Genomic DNA, 16,751 nt, shown 5'->3' on the forward strand with positions numbered 1-16,751 from the left:
ACCTTTTCATTCTACACATGGTGATTAACTTATAACTCTAATGAAAAATTAATATCTATTAGTTAACACAAAAGAACACACAAGAAAAGAGTTCTTTTTAAAATTTAGCATATGCAGCAGGGGGCACCAAATGAAGGCAAAAATGAATTCTTATATTTTAAATCAGCTACAGCTTGTATTCTGTTCGTATTTAAATAATGTGGTAGTTAATTGTTTCCCCATTCATTTTCCTGATGATCTTAACTTCTCAGTTCTAAAATCTGTGTTGAAGAAGACATTGATAACTATTCTCACTTACTAATTCAAATGAAATTTCTTAAAACCAACCAGTATAGCAAATACACAAATTGTTTTCTTAAACATTGACTATTTTTAAGAGTTTTGAGAAGGGAGTGGAAACCACATTTAATAAATAATTTCGTTTTTATAACAAGGCATTATTATTGTGTTTTTAGTAACTTTTCTACAACATGTTATTTCATCAATGAAAAAAAAGAAAGCTTCGGGGATTTGAAATGATTTGAAAGCTTAAATTCATTTTCTTTATATGTGAACTGAATGAATTTTAAATCTGGAAACCTGTTCCCTGTAGCTAATAAGTTGTTGTGTAACAACTCATTTCCAAAAAGGCTTGTTTTTAATATTTGTGGCGTCATTAAATAGATTTTCTTTTACCCCCTCCTCTCTGTATCGTCTAGTCCAATATCAGATGGAAATGATGCGCAGCCTTCGCCATGTCAACATCGATCATCTCCACGTGGGCTGGTATCAGTCCACATACTATGGCTCGTTCGTCACCCGAGCACTCCTGGATTCTCAGTTCAGTTACCAGCATGCCATTGAGGAATCTGTCGTTCTCATTTACGGTTAGTAGGAGTTTCCTTTATTATTCTTTTCTTCCCTTAATGTTATTACTACTATTTTTGCTTTCTGTCTTTTTGCCTCTAAGAGCAGCCTGGCAGGCCTTCTCAAGTAAATACCAACCCTGTTTCTGCAGCAGCCTCAGCAGCAGCTAAGTCTAGACAGGGTTTCCTTCTCTCTGTTTATTTTTCTTGCTATCAGAGCCCTGATGTGTACATTTTGGAATGCTGGAGTAGCTGCTTCATTTTTATTCCTCCGTCTCCCCTCCCTCATTTGAAGGGGCTGGTGGAACTCGACCAGATGTCTAACAAACCCCAATTGCTAGAGTGTCTGGCTCTGTACGTGACTGACCAATCCTAACACAGTGTGCCAAGTTTTTTTTTATACCTCTGACAGCAGCGTACAAAACCTGGACTGTTTCTTAGCACAAAGATTTTTTTCTTTTCGGCCTATTTAATGGTGTTTCCTCAAGCTCTCCAGACCAGATGTTCTGTGCTGTATCAGAACTGTAGGCAATTTAACAGCTTTATAGCCTTCCCCCTCCCCAAACACTCACAGTTTGCCATATCTGGCAGACTTGCATATAGTTTCCAGCTGAGAAGTAAATGTAACGTCCTGAGTATCTGTCAGAAAAAATACTAATGAATACGATCAATCTTATGAGCTGCCCCAAAATTGTTTCAGTATGTTAACAATTGGATTACAGTAAAGAACAAGTTGTTAAAGTGTACTTATATTGGCTGGAAACATTGCATCATCAGACCTTGATGAATTTTCCACTTGTTTCAATCTATTTTGGTTTTCATTTTATCACCTATTGCTAAAAGTTTCACTGTGTTAAGTTTCAGACAACATGAATGTTAACACAGGTTTTAGGCGAATATTGGCGTGCCGGAGCCGTTATCATGCAGCAAGTGCTAAGCTCCCTTACTCAGGGAGTATTTAAGCAGCTAGTTTTTGACAAAATTAGTTTCTCTGAAACTAAAAAGACACTTTTGTGATAGCACTTTCTTGTTGTTTTGTTTTTAGAATCTGTTTTACTAAACTTGGGCAGTGATTCTTAGGATGGATACATTTCGTTTGCAGGGTTATTCATTTAAATTAGTCGACTGAACTGCACAAGTGCATGCAGTGTATTTTCATATTTAATATTCATTAGTATTTTTCTTGTCATACGGGATGAATGTAAGGTTTAGAACATATGAGATGTTTTCATCAAGAATACTTGTTCAAGTATTCTTCTTGAAAAGTTCAACTTTTCATCAAGAATATTTGTTCAAGCTGAGGAATAGATATGAGAATCGCTTCATTTTGAATCCTTTATTTTTACTTCAGGGAGGAAGTTCCTCTACCAATTACAAGGAGGACGATAGGGTTCCTACATTTTCACTTAACTATTTGCTGGTTCCAATCTGCTTCATGTTGCGTTCTGATCATTTATTTTGATCTTCATTTTGCAAAGATTGTATGATAAGTGACAGTGTGCCTAGAACCAGTGTCATTCCAGCACTGGTAGTAACAAAATTTCTAGTAAATTTCTTTCTCTTTTCCTTATTTGAGATCCCATAAAAACTGCCCAAGGGTCTCTCTCGCTGAAAGCATACCGACTGACTCCTAAACTGATGGAAGTTTGTAAAGAGAAGGATTTTTCTCCTGAAGCGTAAGTGTTTGGGGGCCTGTGAGGCATATGGTAAAGCATTGGCTGTTTTTTCTTTTAAGGTTTTAGTTTGCCACATTTATTGAATCCATGGTGGTGGTGGCGTGGTAATGCTTCTGCCGTGTGGACGGTAGACGTCTTTTGCATGGCCGAGTGCCACTTGATCTCTCCCTTTCCATGTTTAAACTGTTCTGTATGGAATGTCTCGTCTGTTCTCACTATGGGTGAATTCATTTGGAGTGGGAATTAATTAGCTACTGGATTTGAGGAAATAAATGATTAATAAAGGGAGGTTAGATGAGTGACCGGCGGCTGTCAGAGTATGAGCTCTGTGTCAGGCGGACTGTGAGATGTAGGTCTTACTTTCTGAACTCCTGTTTTGTGGGGCTGGGGTTTGGGGGTGGGGAAGATACAAACAGTTTAAGGTATCCATAAGGAATGTGGGTTTTTGGAAATTTTATGGTTGATGGTATGAACAGAATTAATTAGTACAGCTGTTTTATGATCTTACATAATGGCATTGGAATATTTACATTAAAATTAAAAAAATTCAGAATTCTTTCATTTCCTATTAATTATGGGAATTTTGATTTCTTATTAAAGTTAGTAGCTTTAACTTCATTTAGCACAGGTAGGTTTTTTTTTGCTGGTTTCCGAATAGCTTCTAAAGAAATTAAGGCAAAAAATGTTCAAAGCTAACTCATGAACAATTCCTGGGAGTGGTGGTTATAACTAAATTATGAGAAATGGCATTTTTGCTGTGTTCTGAACCATTGTATATAGGATATCCTGTGAGTGTTCTGCTAGTGGTGAATTTAGTTGTTCAGTCGGCTTTTAAAATGAACTTTCCAGCAACTAGAGTATTTCCCTTTCCTAGGGAATTGTTTTAGATATAGATTATATAGCTTTACTTCCTATGGCATTTACATTTTAGTATCAATGAAATTTTGAAGATACTTGATTACGGAGAAAGAATAGTTTATTTTGCCATGAATCTTGTTTTCTGAGCTTTATAACTCAAACTTGGATCGTTTTCAGTGTTATTCAAATCATTCGACTTATGCTGGACTCTGTGAAACTCGTTTCTCTCCTTTTTTAAAAGAGTGCTAATGAAACAGAGATCCTGGAGAGGGCCTGTAATTAGGGAAAATGTATGAAATAGTCAATTTAACACTTACTTCTGACCACCAGATTAAAGTATTTTTAACATGCTTCACAGATTGAAAAAGGGAAATATCACCTTTGAGCACATGTTTGAAGAAGTGCCGATTGTAATTAAAAATTCACATCTGATCAACGTCCTAATGTGGGAGCTTGAGAAGAAGTCAGCTGTAGCAGATAAACATGAATTGCTCAGTCTTGCTAGCAGGTAAGTGGCCCTGTCTCATGAAAAGTCCCTTTTTATCACTTTCTGCAAAAGATTCTTTCACTCAGAATTAAATCCATGAATCAAGAAAAAAATTACCCAAGCACACTTTGAGGTTCTTAAGACATAACAACATGTAGTATTTATCCAGCCCTGCTAAGATCCCAGGAAAAAGGCCAAACTGATCAAATGAAAATGTTTGAATACTAATAATTCCTATTATAAGAATGCTCTGATGCCTTTGCTGTATCATTTTTGCTTTGATATGGTAAATGCCCATGAGAGAGGAGTTTGTTTGTCTGTTTGTTTCTTTTGGGGCTTAGCTTTATTGTACACTGTCCTTAGAGGCTTATGGTATTATGTCTGGATATTTAATAATACTCAGGAGAAAAACAAAAATGCGTATTTGTTTTACTGGTGGCACTTGCCCTTGTTCAGATACAGACTGTATTAGTAGTGAATTTCCAGTGTGGATTTTCAACTAAAATTAGAATTTTCCAAACATGACCCTGGCTTTTGCTGTCTTAGACAGTGGTGACATCATCTCCTCCATTGTGACTCCTTTAGCTATCTAGTTGCTAGGTATTTATTGTGTTGGTAAAGTACTCACTGAGGTGTTCCAAACACATTGTTTCCTTTATGGAATTAATGTTTCTTTTCCTGTCATTTATTGCTCTTAACAGAAATATAAGCAGAATCGTCTATGTAGCTCCTCTTAAATGCCCTTTAAGCTTGATGTTGGTGATTGTTTTGTGGTGGGAGGGTGCTAGCAGCAGACCTGTAGAAATTAAATAGGCCGAGTAGGTACTCAATCAGTATGTATTTGTTGAATGACCACGAAGTGTGTTTTCTTAAGCACACAGTTTGGAACCGAAGCTCAGTTATTTGTCATATTTCTATAACCTCCAGTAGAAGCTTGCACAAAAGAACATACAGACCTTGTACTTCTTTGTTATAAGACGAGTGGGATAAACCCGGGAGGACCAGAGAGCCCAGTATTCTCCATGCTCTGGAATGGATAGGACTGTGGTTGAACGGCCACTTCTATTGGATGAATCCATCATAGAGGCCACTAGAAAGCCTGTACAGAGGAAGAAATGGAAACTGCGTGGTAAACGGAGTGTATAGCCAGCTTACAAGGCTAATTTGGCACTAAAGAGTTACTGTGGACTGCAAACATATATTCATAATAGTCCTTTAATTTGTCTCTTTTAGAAGGTCATACTTTTCTTTATTACTTTTACAAACACATTCAGCACACCTGTATTTAAAGCATTGCGCCAAGAACATTCTTTAGCATGCAAGGTTACAATTTGATACATTAAGTATATATGTAGTTACACAGTAATTTTAAATTTATTATGTGAAAGCGTTTGCTCATATAATTTATGCCTTCACCCTTTCTCAAGCTTATTGAGCATACAAAACAAATATAGCCCTTTTGTGCTTTAACATTACCAGTGAGTTGGTCTGTAATGCTTATTTATCCAGAACAGCATTTATAATAGCCAAGAAAATGCTCCCAGTTTGCCATAGCAAGTAAGTTCCAGACAAATATTTTATTATAGTTTTATCTTCTGTATTTTATGTGAAATAGAAAGAGAGGTCCTTTTCTTTAAATGTGAAATTATTTAAAAGGTAAATTTGTGTTCCTGTTGGAAGGGAAAAAAATGAAGCAACCCTGAGCAGTACCTGTACTAATGGACTGTTATATTCACCCAAACTGATAATACTATTTTAACAGACTGAACTATAACCTTTGTACATCTCAAATTTTAATTTCTTTTCTTTTTCTTTCTTTCTTTTTTTTTTTTTTTTTAATGTTTTTATTTATTTTTGAGACAGAGAGAGACAGAGCATGAGCAGGGGAGGGGCAGACAGAGAAGGAGACTCAGAATCCAAAGCAGGCTCCAGGCTCCTAGCTATTAGCACAGAGCCTGATGCGGGGCTCGAAATCATTAACCACGGGATCATGACCTGAGCTGAAGTCGGACGCTTAACCGACTGAGCCACCCAGGCGCCCCTCAGATTTTAATTTCTAACATTAATAGCATGCTGATGATAATCAGGTCAGTCGCCATGAAATTTTGCTGTAGCAGCTCCTCAAACATTTTGCGTGGTCTTGCTTTTCACAACCCATATGTGGATACCACTTCTTTGGTTTACCTGATAAATTGGTTCTAGGCTGTGAATAAAACATACTGCATTTCCTTTCATTTAAAACAATTCTGATTTTGGGGCGCCTGGGTGGCTCAGTCGGTTAAGCGTCCGACTTCGGCTCAGGTCATGATCTCACGGTCCGTGAGTTCGAGCCCCGCGTCAGGCTCTGTGCTGACAGCTCGGAGCCTGGAGCCTGTCTCAGATTCTGTGTCTCCCTCTCTCTCTGACCCTCCCCGCTTCATGCTCTGTCTTTCTCTGTCTGAAAAATAAATAAACGTTAAAAAAATAAAAAATAAAAAATAAAACAATTCTGATTTTTAATTTTAATTTTATTGGATGGAAGTTCTGGTAATAGCTGCTTCATAACAGCCTTCATTAATTTTTAAAAATGTGTTACACAAGCCTTCAGCTTTTCACTCTTGAAAAGGTAATTATGTTATTTCCTCTTTAAAAAAGTAAACTAAGGTGGGCATTATACATTAAGGATAAAGATAAATTGATACTTTAGCCAGAGCAGACTACAGCATATCTCTGCATGTGTTGGTTCACATCTGTTTAAGTGAGCTGTTTTCAGTTCTTTGTTTACCTTGACAATAAAAGAAAAGGCTATATTATTGAATTTCCTAATAATACCCCCCTGGTTCAGTATTCTAGTTGAACTGGTACTGAAGAAATCCCTGTACAGTTGCTCTTGGTAATGGACCTGATTTCCTGTGAATGTTATCTGTGAAATAGTTAGATATTATTTTAATTCCTTTTGCCCTTCAAGACCTGTTGTGCAGATTTTTGAGTATTTCTTATTGGATATATTTCTGAAGAACATTGTAGTAATATAAATGATATCAAATGTTTAGAGGCCACAGATCTGTGCTTGTGTTCTTTCACGAATTACATATACTTAACAATACGTAACATTAGTGCTTTATATTAAAGACCTTTTGGGGTAGAGAGGGCGAGTCTATTCCAGTAGAATTGCTCAAATCAGTGTAGTCATTCTTCAAGATTCAAGGTGTGGGAACAAATAATAGATCTCTCTTCATATGGCAATAACTCTCCCTTATGGTTTTCTCCAGTGTCATTACCCTTCCCACCATCACCCAGTTAATAGGGTTTGTGGTGATCTTTCTCTTCTCTGAATTCCTTTTGCACTTAGCGTATAAATGACTTTTTTTTTTTTTTAAACAACTATTTGCATAGTTGATTGTAGCATTTCTTGTATTTGTTCTAGCTCTTTGGGCCTCAGTTCTTTCATTGGTGAAAATGGAAGGGTCAGTGCCCTCTTCCTGAGGGCTGTCCCATCCCTGTCCCTCCTGCCTTCTGGGGAACTGACTCCATTCTTCAGTTGCTCTGTGTGTTGTTTTCTGTTATTTATTTATTTATTGACTTGTTTTTCCCATTAAAAAAAAAAATTGACGATGTTCAAGTCCTCAGAAAAATGGAAAGAGTTAAATCTGATGAACACACATAAACTTTTCACCTGGATTTACCAGTGGTATATCCTCCCACATTTGCACCTGCTCTCTTTTTATCTATGTACATAAATGCATGGCTTGTTGTTTGTTGTTTGTTTTTTTTGTTTTCCTGAACCATTTGAAAGAATTGCTGGCAGGGCACCTGGGTGGCTCAGTCAGCTGAGCATCGGACTTTGGCTCAGGCCATGATCTCACAGCTTGTGGGTTTGAGCCCCACATCGGGCTCTGTGCTCACAGCTCAGAGCCTGGAGTCTGCTTCAGATTCTGTGTCTCCCTCTCTCTCTCTGCCCCTCCCCTGCTCACACTCTGTCTGTCTCTCTCAAAAAAAATAAATAAACATTTAAAAAATTTTTTTAAATAAAGAATTGCTGGCATGACTTTTAACCCCTAAATATTTGAACATACATCTCCTAAAAAGGACGTTTAAACTTGTTTAAGTCTCCATCATCTTTTTTTTTTTTAATTAAAAAAAATTTTTTTTTTTTAACATTTATTCATTTTTGAAAGACAGAGAGTATGAGCGGGGCAGGACAGACAGAGAGGGAGACGCAGAATCTGAAGCAGGCTCCAGTCTCTGAGCTGTCAGCACAGAGCCCAACTCCAGGCTGGAACCCACAAACTGTGAGATCATGACCTGAGCCGAAGTTGGACGCTTAACCGACTGAGCCACCCAGGTGCCCCTAAGTCTCCATTATCTTAAGAAACAAAATTACAAAAAGAATGCTTTTTGACGTCATACCACTATTATCCATTTCCTTTCACCTGTTGCTTCATACTGACTTGTTTCTGTAGTCATACTTAGTGTTCCATCTGTTCTTTGTTGTCAGAGCTCTCACTGAAGTCACAGAGGACTTCATCACTGTATTACTGGAGGTTGTGGACACTTAAGTCTTTTGTATGTTGATGTCCCCCCTTCTTCCTGAAATACTTTCTTTGGAGCCTCTAAAACTACAACTGTTTTGGTTACTTCTCATTCTCCACAGTGAGCCCTCTTTGCTCATCCCTTAATTTCAGTGTTCTTCAGGGTCTGTCTTCCCCTTTGTGCACTCCTGGGGTGATTTCATTTTATTTCTGCGTCTTTTGCTACCTTAGGCCAGGGCCTCATTATTTCTATTCCTGATTACTTTCGCAGTCTCTTAACTTCCTGCAAAACTTCCTATTCCTCTTTCATTGTAGTAATCTTGCTAAATGCAAATTGTACTTTAGTATTACTCCTTTGCTTAACTTTCTGGCTGGTTCCCCATTGGCCTTAGAATAGAATCCAAACATACAGTCCTTGCTTCCAAGACTGTGCTGTGACCCTTGTCTGCCTCTTAGTTTCACTGCTCTCTTTTCCCAATCTTGCCCTCAGTGCAGTTCTTCAAAGGCATCATGCTTTTCATGCCAGAGTGTCTGAACATGTTGCCTGTGCCCAGTATCTTCAATGTCCCTTCCTGCCTTCCTTGTCTCCAACTCCTCTTCAAAAATTCAAAATTCAAAATTCAATTGTCACATTATCTGGAAAGTCTCATCTCCTCCTACCAGACTATCTTGTATGCTTCTGTTACATCCCTGTGTTGTGTTTATCTGTTTACATTCCTGTCTTCTCACTAGGATGGGTGGAGAGCAACAATGTCTTTTACAGTTCAATACACAGCATCTGACAGGGTGACTGGCAAAATATGTACTCAATAGTGTGTATTGAAAGAGTACATTTAGATGACAGAGTATTGTTAAATTTTAATCTTGACTGTATTTGGAACACAGTGTGACTGTATAATCAGTGGATGTGGACTAAGTACTCGGAGGAAAAAATGAATTAATTACTCACCTTGACCATTGGCCTAGACCATTTAATTAGAGGTGACTTAGAATCAAGCTGTTAAGTAATTAGAAGAAAACAGAAACAAATACTTATCTTGTTTCCAAAGAATAAGAAATATTTTAAAGTTAAAAATGATTCACGAAATTAAAATGGGCTAAGATAAATATGAAATAAAATTTAATTTGATAAAAACACTTTTGCAAAAAAGCGAAACATTTGAATGTTTTGAAAAAGCGTCATTAGGTCAACTGGGCTAAGGTTATGTAGGTAGTTCCAGACCTGAGATTAGAAGGTAAATTTATTTACACACACACACACACACACACACACACACACACCAGTTCTGTGTTCTTTCATTTAGGAAAGAGCCAAAACTTGGTAAAAAGAATTCAATATATCATGGCTTTTGCTATATTCGCCATGTTGTGCAAACATTTACTACTAATTCCAAATCATTTTCATCACCCCAAATAGTATCCATTAAGCAGTCATGTCATCCCTCCTTTTCCCATGCTCTGGCAGCCACTCATTATTTTCTGTCTCTATGGATTTCTTTATTCTGTACATTTCATATAAATGGAACCATATAGCGAGAGGCCTTTTGTATCTAGGTTCTTTTACATGGTATATTGTTTTTAAGGTTTATGCATGTATCTGGACTTCATTCATTTTATGGCTCAATACTATTCCATTGTATGGACATACCACAACTTATCCATTCATGTTTTGATAGACATTTGGTTTTTTTCCCACCTTTTGGCTTTTATGAATAATACAACTATTAACATACGTGCACAGTCTTCGTGTGAGCCTATGTTTTTAGTTCTCTTGAATAAATATGAGTGGAATTGCTGGGTCATATGGTAACTTTTAACTCTTTGAGGAACCACCAAACTGTTTCCCATAGCAGCTGTACCACTTTACCTTCCCACCACAGTCTATGGGTGTTCCAGTTTCTCTACATCTTTGTCAACACACCAAAATAGACTCTTTAACTAATCTCCTGGTTTGTACCCTCCAGTCTGTTCTCTGCATAGCAGCCAGAGTGGTCATTTTAAGATTTAAGGCAAAATATACCACAAACATGAACAACTCAAGGGCATCATTTAATTGGTGTTGAGGGGTCTCATTCACTTTAACTGTCATTAGTGTTTTGTGGTGCAGCCGATGACTTCCCATGTGGGCTTGTCTGACCTCTGTGTTCCAGCCATGGCCGAGACCTCCTCTTTTTGTTGGCCTCGTTCTTGTGCATCACAGGCATTCAGCACTGATGCTGTCTTCTCCAGGAAGACTTTTGTTTGGCTGATTCCTTCTGATCGTTTGCTTTCAGCCTGTCATCTCCTCAGAGGGATAGTGCAACCATACTGTCCAAAGTGTCTCTACCTTCCCTTCCCCGCTTCCCCACACCTAATCATTTGTAGGCTCAGTGAAGATAGAGACCGTGAATGTCTCATTCATCATTGTCTCTATTTGCTAACACTGAAGTCGGAACATAATAGATGTTTAGTAAATACTTGTTTGAAATGAATGAGTGAATACTATTTGTTAACTAGTTATTTTTAGAGTACATGTATGCAGTAGTAGGCTTTACCATGGTAGGAGTTAGTTGCAGGCAGAAATCAATGAATATGGTGGTCATTTTACAAATCATGAGCATCATTTTCTAAGATGATTTTGGTAAATTAGCTGCAGTAGAAATTTCTGGAGAGGAAAAGAAGTGTAAATGACTGTACTACACATTCTAGGGAGGGCAAGGGGAAAGGAGCCCTCTTCCTTTCCTCATGTAGCTTTACAGAATAAATGCTGTTGTTCTTTTAGAACCTGCTGGATAGAGAAATCGTGTACCAGAAGTCTTAGTGTGTTTGCATGGTTCTTCCTTTCCATGCGTCCTGATTTAAATGCTCTGGAACACAGTTGGGAAGGGGGTGGTGCTAAGGGAAAAGGTGCAGGAGTGCTGAGCTTAGGTTAAACTTGGTTGTTCAGGAAATAAACATTATAGATATCCTGCTAGATATGTTTAACAGCTTCTACTCTGATGTATGTATGCTCTGACAGTAAGAAACTGAGCTATTTCAGGTGCTCTGGTGGTTACAGTGTGAGTTCAATATGAAAAGTTTAATAACAATCTGATTCACACTCTTTCCTGGACCCTTCTTATGTGTATGTGTGCTCTCATTCTTTTAGCAAATAGCAGCTCAGTTTAATATCTCAGAAGTGTTTAGAGTAGTGGCAGAGCTATAACTTTAAAGTATGACATGCCAGTATATTTACTTTACATTTCAGCAATCATTTGGGGAAGAATCTACAGTTGCTGATGGACAGAGTGGATGAAATGAGCCAAGATATAGTTAAATATAACACATACATGAGGAACACGAGTAAACAGCAGCAGCAGAAACATCAGGTTGGTGTTATGGAAAAATTCAACAGACATGGAATTCATTCCTAAGTATGGTGCTTTAAGAGTTATATTCAAAACTATCGAAATTATATTTGATAACGCATTGACTATTAGCTGGTAACTATATCATATTTAAAAAGGTTATTCTTTATATAGTATGTTCCTCACATATTATTTCTAAGTTGTACTTTAAAATACCTGTCTTAAAGAATGCTGGTGTATTAAGCTCAGATTGTGATGACAGCGTTATGCAAATAAGAGATACATTTATTGAGAAAATCAGAGGCAGAAGAGATTCTGGAGTGTCACAGCTCATTTCTTTACTAACTGTAATTGGTTTGGTAGTGGCTCATTGCAGCATAGTTAGCAATCTTCAGTTCATTTGAAAAACTGAGCAATTGTGATTAAGAGCAAGCAATTTTGATAGGAAATAATAGACCAACCGCTGTGAAATAGATAGTATAATACAGATAAAAACCCTAGAACTACCTGAATATTCTCACATGCACATACACACTGCTATGGCCATTTAGCCTTTTCTTTATTAGTGTTGCTTGAAGGCCACATGATTCTCACAGTTCCTGGAATATTGTTTTTAGGACTGTATTGTTCTGAGGAGTTCTTATAGATAATTATAAGATTATAGAATTATAGATTCATAGATAAGTTGATTCCAGAATGTTCATCTGTGAAAGTGTTTGTATGTGACTACTGTGTTTTCATTAAAATGCACTTGAAACTAGGTGTTGTTAACTGTATAATTCTCAGCACAAGTATAACTAAGGGGTTCTGAGAATATTACACTCAAACTTTTTTTTAATATCAGTTGTTCGTATATAGTGAAATTTAAGTACTTTGTGTTTCTATTGTACTTAGAATTTTAAAAACACATATAAATCTATAAAGTATATACCTTTTAAAAGAAAAGATGATGGGTAGTAAAAATGGCGATGGTGAAACACTTATAAAGGGTAGCAGGGGACGATGACAGCAGAAAAGACCAAGCATGATTCTGTCCTCCTGCTGCTGCTTCCTGTAGGTGAAGGTTGCAGCCTGGAGTATCAAATTGTGAGACCGTTGATTCTGGAAACCAGTCTTACAGATATTTTTTACAATTCTAATATGTCTTAAAACTTTGCACATGATGCTTATTTGTACCACCACCACCATTCGTAACCCTTTTTAGATTTGTCTGACTTCTCTCAAATCCCCTAATGAGTATAGAAATCTTTGCAAAGGAAGGTACTCCCCCTTTTTAAGAATCCAACGACCTAAACTTTTTACTGGCCCACCTTGGTTTCTCATTACCTGACATTTTAAGGGCTACGTGTGGGATATTTTCGCTCTGCTGTTGTAAGCAACCCACAAGTGTTACCTCTTGATTATAATTTGCTCTGTGAGTTTGTAGTCAAGCCATACCTTTAGATGTATCTTCACCTTCTCTTCAGAGAATCACGGGAATCTTCGTTTGGAAAGTTTCTGAAGCGTTATCTAAGCTAATATTCATTCTTAGCTATAGGGCTAAAAGCACAGCTGATCAGGAGAAGTGCTTACTACTGTAATAATAGCAGTGATGATGTTACAGTATTAACATCATCAGCATTATTGTTGTTTTGGTCAGTAGGGGTAAAGTTGAAAAAATTCCCCAATGTGATCGTTGATTCCTTTACTTACTACAGTTAAGATAAATGTTACTTGTAACGCCGTCATTTACCCTATTGTCATAAATGGTAAAATCGCTCCCCTTCACTCACCAATTATGAACTTCTTTATCTTTTAAGCCCCCGGTTTCCTACATAACCAGTTTGCTTTTTGCATATCATTATAGACTCTCAGAGTGACACTTGAGTTTCCAACAAAGGCATTTTCTTTATTGCCATATTCATTAGCTTCTTAGAAGCAGGAGTTACCATGGGTTACCATTTTTAAAACTGAAGTTTGAATTCAGAGCAATGGAGTTTTGCTGATCGCGTAATTGACAATGGGTCTGTTTTTCTCCTCAGGTAGGGACAAATAACCAAATAATTTCTCCTCTGAATTTTAGTATCAGCAGCGTCGCCAGCAGGAGAATATGCAGCGCCAGAGTCGAGGGGAGCCCCCACTGCCTGAGGAGGATCTGTCCAAGCTCTTTAAGCCACCCCAGCCGCCAGCCAGGATGGATTCTCTGCTCATTGCAGGTACTGTCAGCTGGTGCAAAACATGGCTACTCTTCTCTCTTCCTTAGGAAGCAGGAGACAAGGAAAGATCTATCAACAGAAAAATACATCATAAAAGCTAGTGTATTTAAAATGGTTGAATGATGAATTTGAATCTAGCACATATACTCTCTGAAACTTATGAACATGTCAGTCTTTGTTATTTCTAAGTTTCTTTCTGCACTTCACTCCTTGTTTAAGCATTTTTTGAGATGGCATTATAAACTTTCTAAAGTGGAAAGGTTTTATTTGAGTCATCTTTCATAGAAACCAAGAAAAAAATCTTTACCTTCTCATAATGCAGAAGATCATTTAACTCGAGCTGCTTACTTTTCATGTTCCAGTCCAGCACTGAGCCCATGTCTGTTTGTGGGTGTTTGAATTGAAAAGGATTTCCCTTAACTTTGACTTCTGTTGTAGCAACATGAATGCAATTCTGGATGTACTTTGTGTGGATGTACTTACCATTTAACACTGCCTTTCAGTGGTTGGTGGAGTCTTGTGTCCTTTGCTAGGACTTGATTGTGCTCTTATTTAGCCATGATAACCTGATTTCTGTGTAAATGCTGTTAAATACTGTTTGATTCGATCAGCTAGTTGCCTGTGAGATATATTTGAGTAAAAATCCTATTCAAAAGATGATCTTCCACAATTTATTAATTCTGTTGGTACATTTTCAGTGTGGGGGGTGAATTCCAAATTCCTTAAGATTTTCTAGAATACATATAAGTTAAATTTGGGAAACTGGGACACGTTTTCCTTACTTAAGGTCCAATTCAAGCAGAGTTGTATTTATTATATTTTCAAAGCACATTGCACAAATGTTGCATTAGATTAGATCATTAATTCTAAGACTTAAAGAGCAGTGATGTATTTCTTTCTTCACATGGACTCTCTGCTTCTGCTCTATCTTGGGTTAGAAGAGGAAGAAACCCTTAGTATTTCTAGAGCACAGACTGAAAACTACTGTACTTGTTCATATCTGGGTCAGGTAGGTCCATTTAGTTTGCAGTTCTGTGATTTGGTATCTGGATCTCTTTTGTGCCTGGCTAAGAAGAGCCAGTGCTGTTTTCTCACTTGTCTTAGTACAACGTGCGTCTGATCAACATAGTCAGTACCTTTTGATTGATAGCTAATATGTACTTAACTGCTGTTTTTCTTCATTCTCCGTGCAACCAGGAGTGGAAGATAGCCTATTTTCAAAAGAACTTACATTCTTCATTATAAGGATATGGACAAATGGAATTGATTCTTATAAACTCTTGATTCAGAACAAAACAAAACAAAACAAAACTCTGATGATCCTGCATTCTGATTTTCTTGCTTGACTAGTGTTTTAGGTCATTATAATTTATGGAACATTGTGACTCTCTTTCTCACTTTCCCAAATGCACAGGCCAGATTAACACTTACTGCCAGAACATCAAGGAGTTCACTGCCCAAAATTTAGGCAAACTCTTCATGGCCCAGGCTCTTCAGGAATACAACAACTGAGAAAAGGAAGTTTCCAGAAAAGGAGTTAACCTGGACTCTTGAGATCACATTGGGCCACTTCTTGGAAGAAATACACTTGCATATTGAAGTCTTTCCAGCTAATAATAAAATAATAAAACAACCTTGACTGCCTGCTCATTTGATTTTAGACACATCTAGCCTTTTATTTTTGTTTTGCTTATGCTGTTTGTCTCCAAAAGATAAAACAGATTTGATCAGAAGCTTCATCAGGCTCAGACCTGCAGGCTCCGTCACCTTTTCTACTACCTCTGAGGTGCCACATTTCAACATAGAGTCCAGTGCTGCTTGTCCCAACTCCTGACCCAGAGGCCCTGGCACACTGTGAATTCTTGTGCTTCGTTCTACCAAATTGGTGCCCCTGGAAGGCCAGGCCTTGTGTGCTTGCCCAGGCAGCCCTCATCCCCAAGCCTCAAACTGCTGGGCGTGCTTCTTATTGGTCTGTTGTTTCGTTTCCACAGGTGATGGTCTGCCAGTACCATTAATGCCAGGTCATTAATTGGCCACTAGAATTAAGGGAAAAAAAATCACCAAAGGAACCGTATTTGGTATGAAAAAGAAATTCATTCTGTGTATTTATTTTTTATTTAGGACTTCATGTTTATCTTTCCATACCATGAAGTATAATTCTGCTGACATGGTGTTTTCTAAGTGGGGAAAGAAGAATTGGAAGAACAGTACTCCATGGGGGAGGGGGGCTTTTAATCTCAGATTTGAAAGATAATCAGAAATCCTGCTGTGTGTAACACCAAAATCCGTGAGGGGTACAACTGGCAGAAGTGTGCCTGTGAGACTCTATTTAGTGATTTTCATCTTGAAGACATGGCCCATCGGAAGATGATCAGAGAGAACGGGTTAGGGATAAGGAGAGTTGAGAAGTCTTTTTTTTCCCCTGGCAGCATTGTTCTGGAGGTACTGCTGAGGCTCTGGGAGCAGGCAGCTGGATGGAAACCTGACCTTTTTCCCCTCTGGGGTGTACTTAAACAAGTTGCTTAACCTCCATGTGCTTCACTTTCCTCATCCAAACAAGATGTGAAAAGGGGACAGGCATATTGCCCTGTGGGCGGGTGTGAATATTGAAGAAATTTATCGAAGATTCGGGTGAAGTGCACAGAATGTTCAGTGGTTGGTACGTAGTGGAGGCTCAGTATGGACTGTGATGACGGACGTACTCTCAAGTTCTCTGGGATGTTGGGTTGTTAGCAAGCTCTTGCTTTTAAAAAGCTGTGGCCCTTGAACATTCTCGAATTCAGGTACTTGCTCACATGAATTAATTTTTCTAGGATAAATTCCTAGAAGTGGACCTGCTGGTCAAAGATTATA

General features: G+C 37.8%; 1 protein-coding gene across 2 annotated transcripts in view; it reads left to right on the forward strand.

Annotated features, from left to right (window-relative positions):
• Positions 1-15,532, forward strand: part of EIF3H (eukaryotic translation initiation factor 3 subunit H) — a 98,654-nt gene extending 83,122 nt beyond the window's left edge. The window contains exons 3-8 of one of the 2 annotated variants that reach the window (XM_049632992.1): positions 699-866; positions 2,422-2,521; positions 3,738-3,887; positions 11,604-11,724; positions 13,766-13,898; positions 15,313-15,532. In XM_049632992.1, the coding sequence (XP_049488949.1) occupies positions 699-866; positions 2,422-2,521; positions 3,738-3,887; positions 11,604-11,724; positions 13,766-13,898; positions 15,313-15,410 (770 nt within the window). In that variant the 3' untranslated portion in view covers positions 15,411-15,532. Of the gene's footprint in view, positions 1-698; positions 867-2,421; positions 2,522-3,737; positions 3,888-11,603; positions 11,785-13,765; positions 13,899-15,312 lie in introns of those variants that run through there. The other variant, XM_049632994.1, reaches the window with a different exon arrangement.
• The last annotated feature ends 1,219 nt before the right edge of the window (positions 15,533-16,751 follow it).

Source organism: Panthera uncia, chromosome F2 (genome assembly GCF_023721935.1).
Source record: "Panthera uncia isolate 11264 chromosome F2, Puncia_PCG_1.0, whole genome shotgun sequence".
NCBI lineage: Eukaryota > Metazoa > Chordata > Mammalia > Carnivora > Felidae > Panthera > Panthera uncia.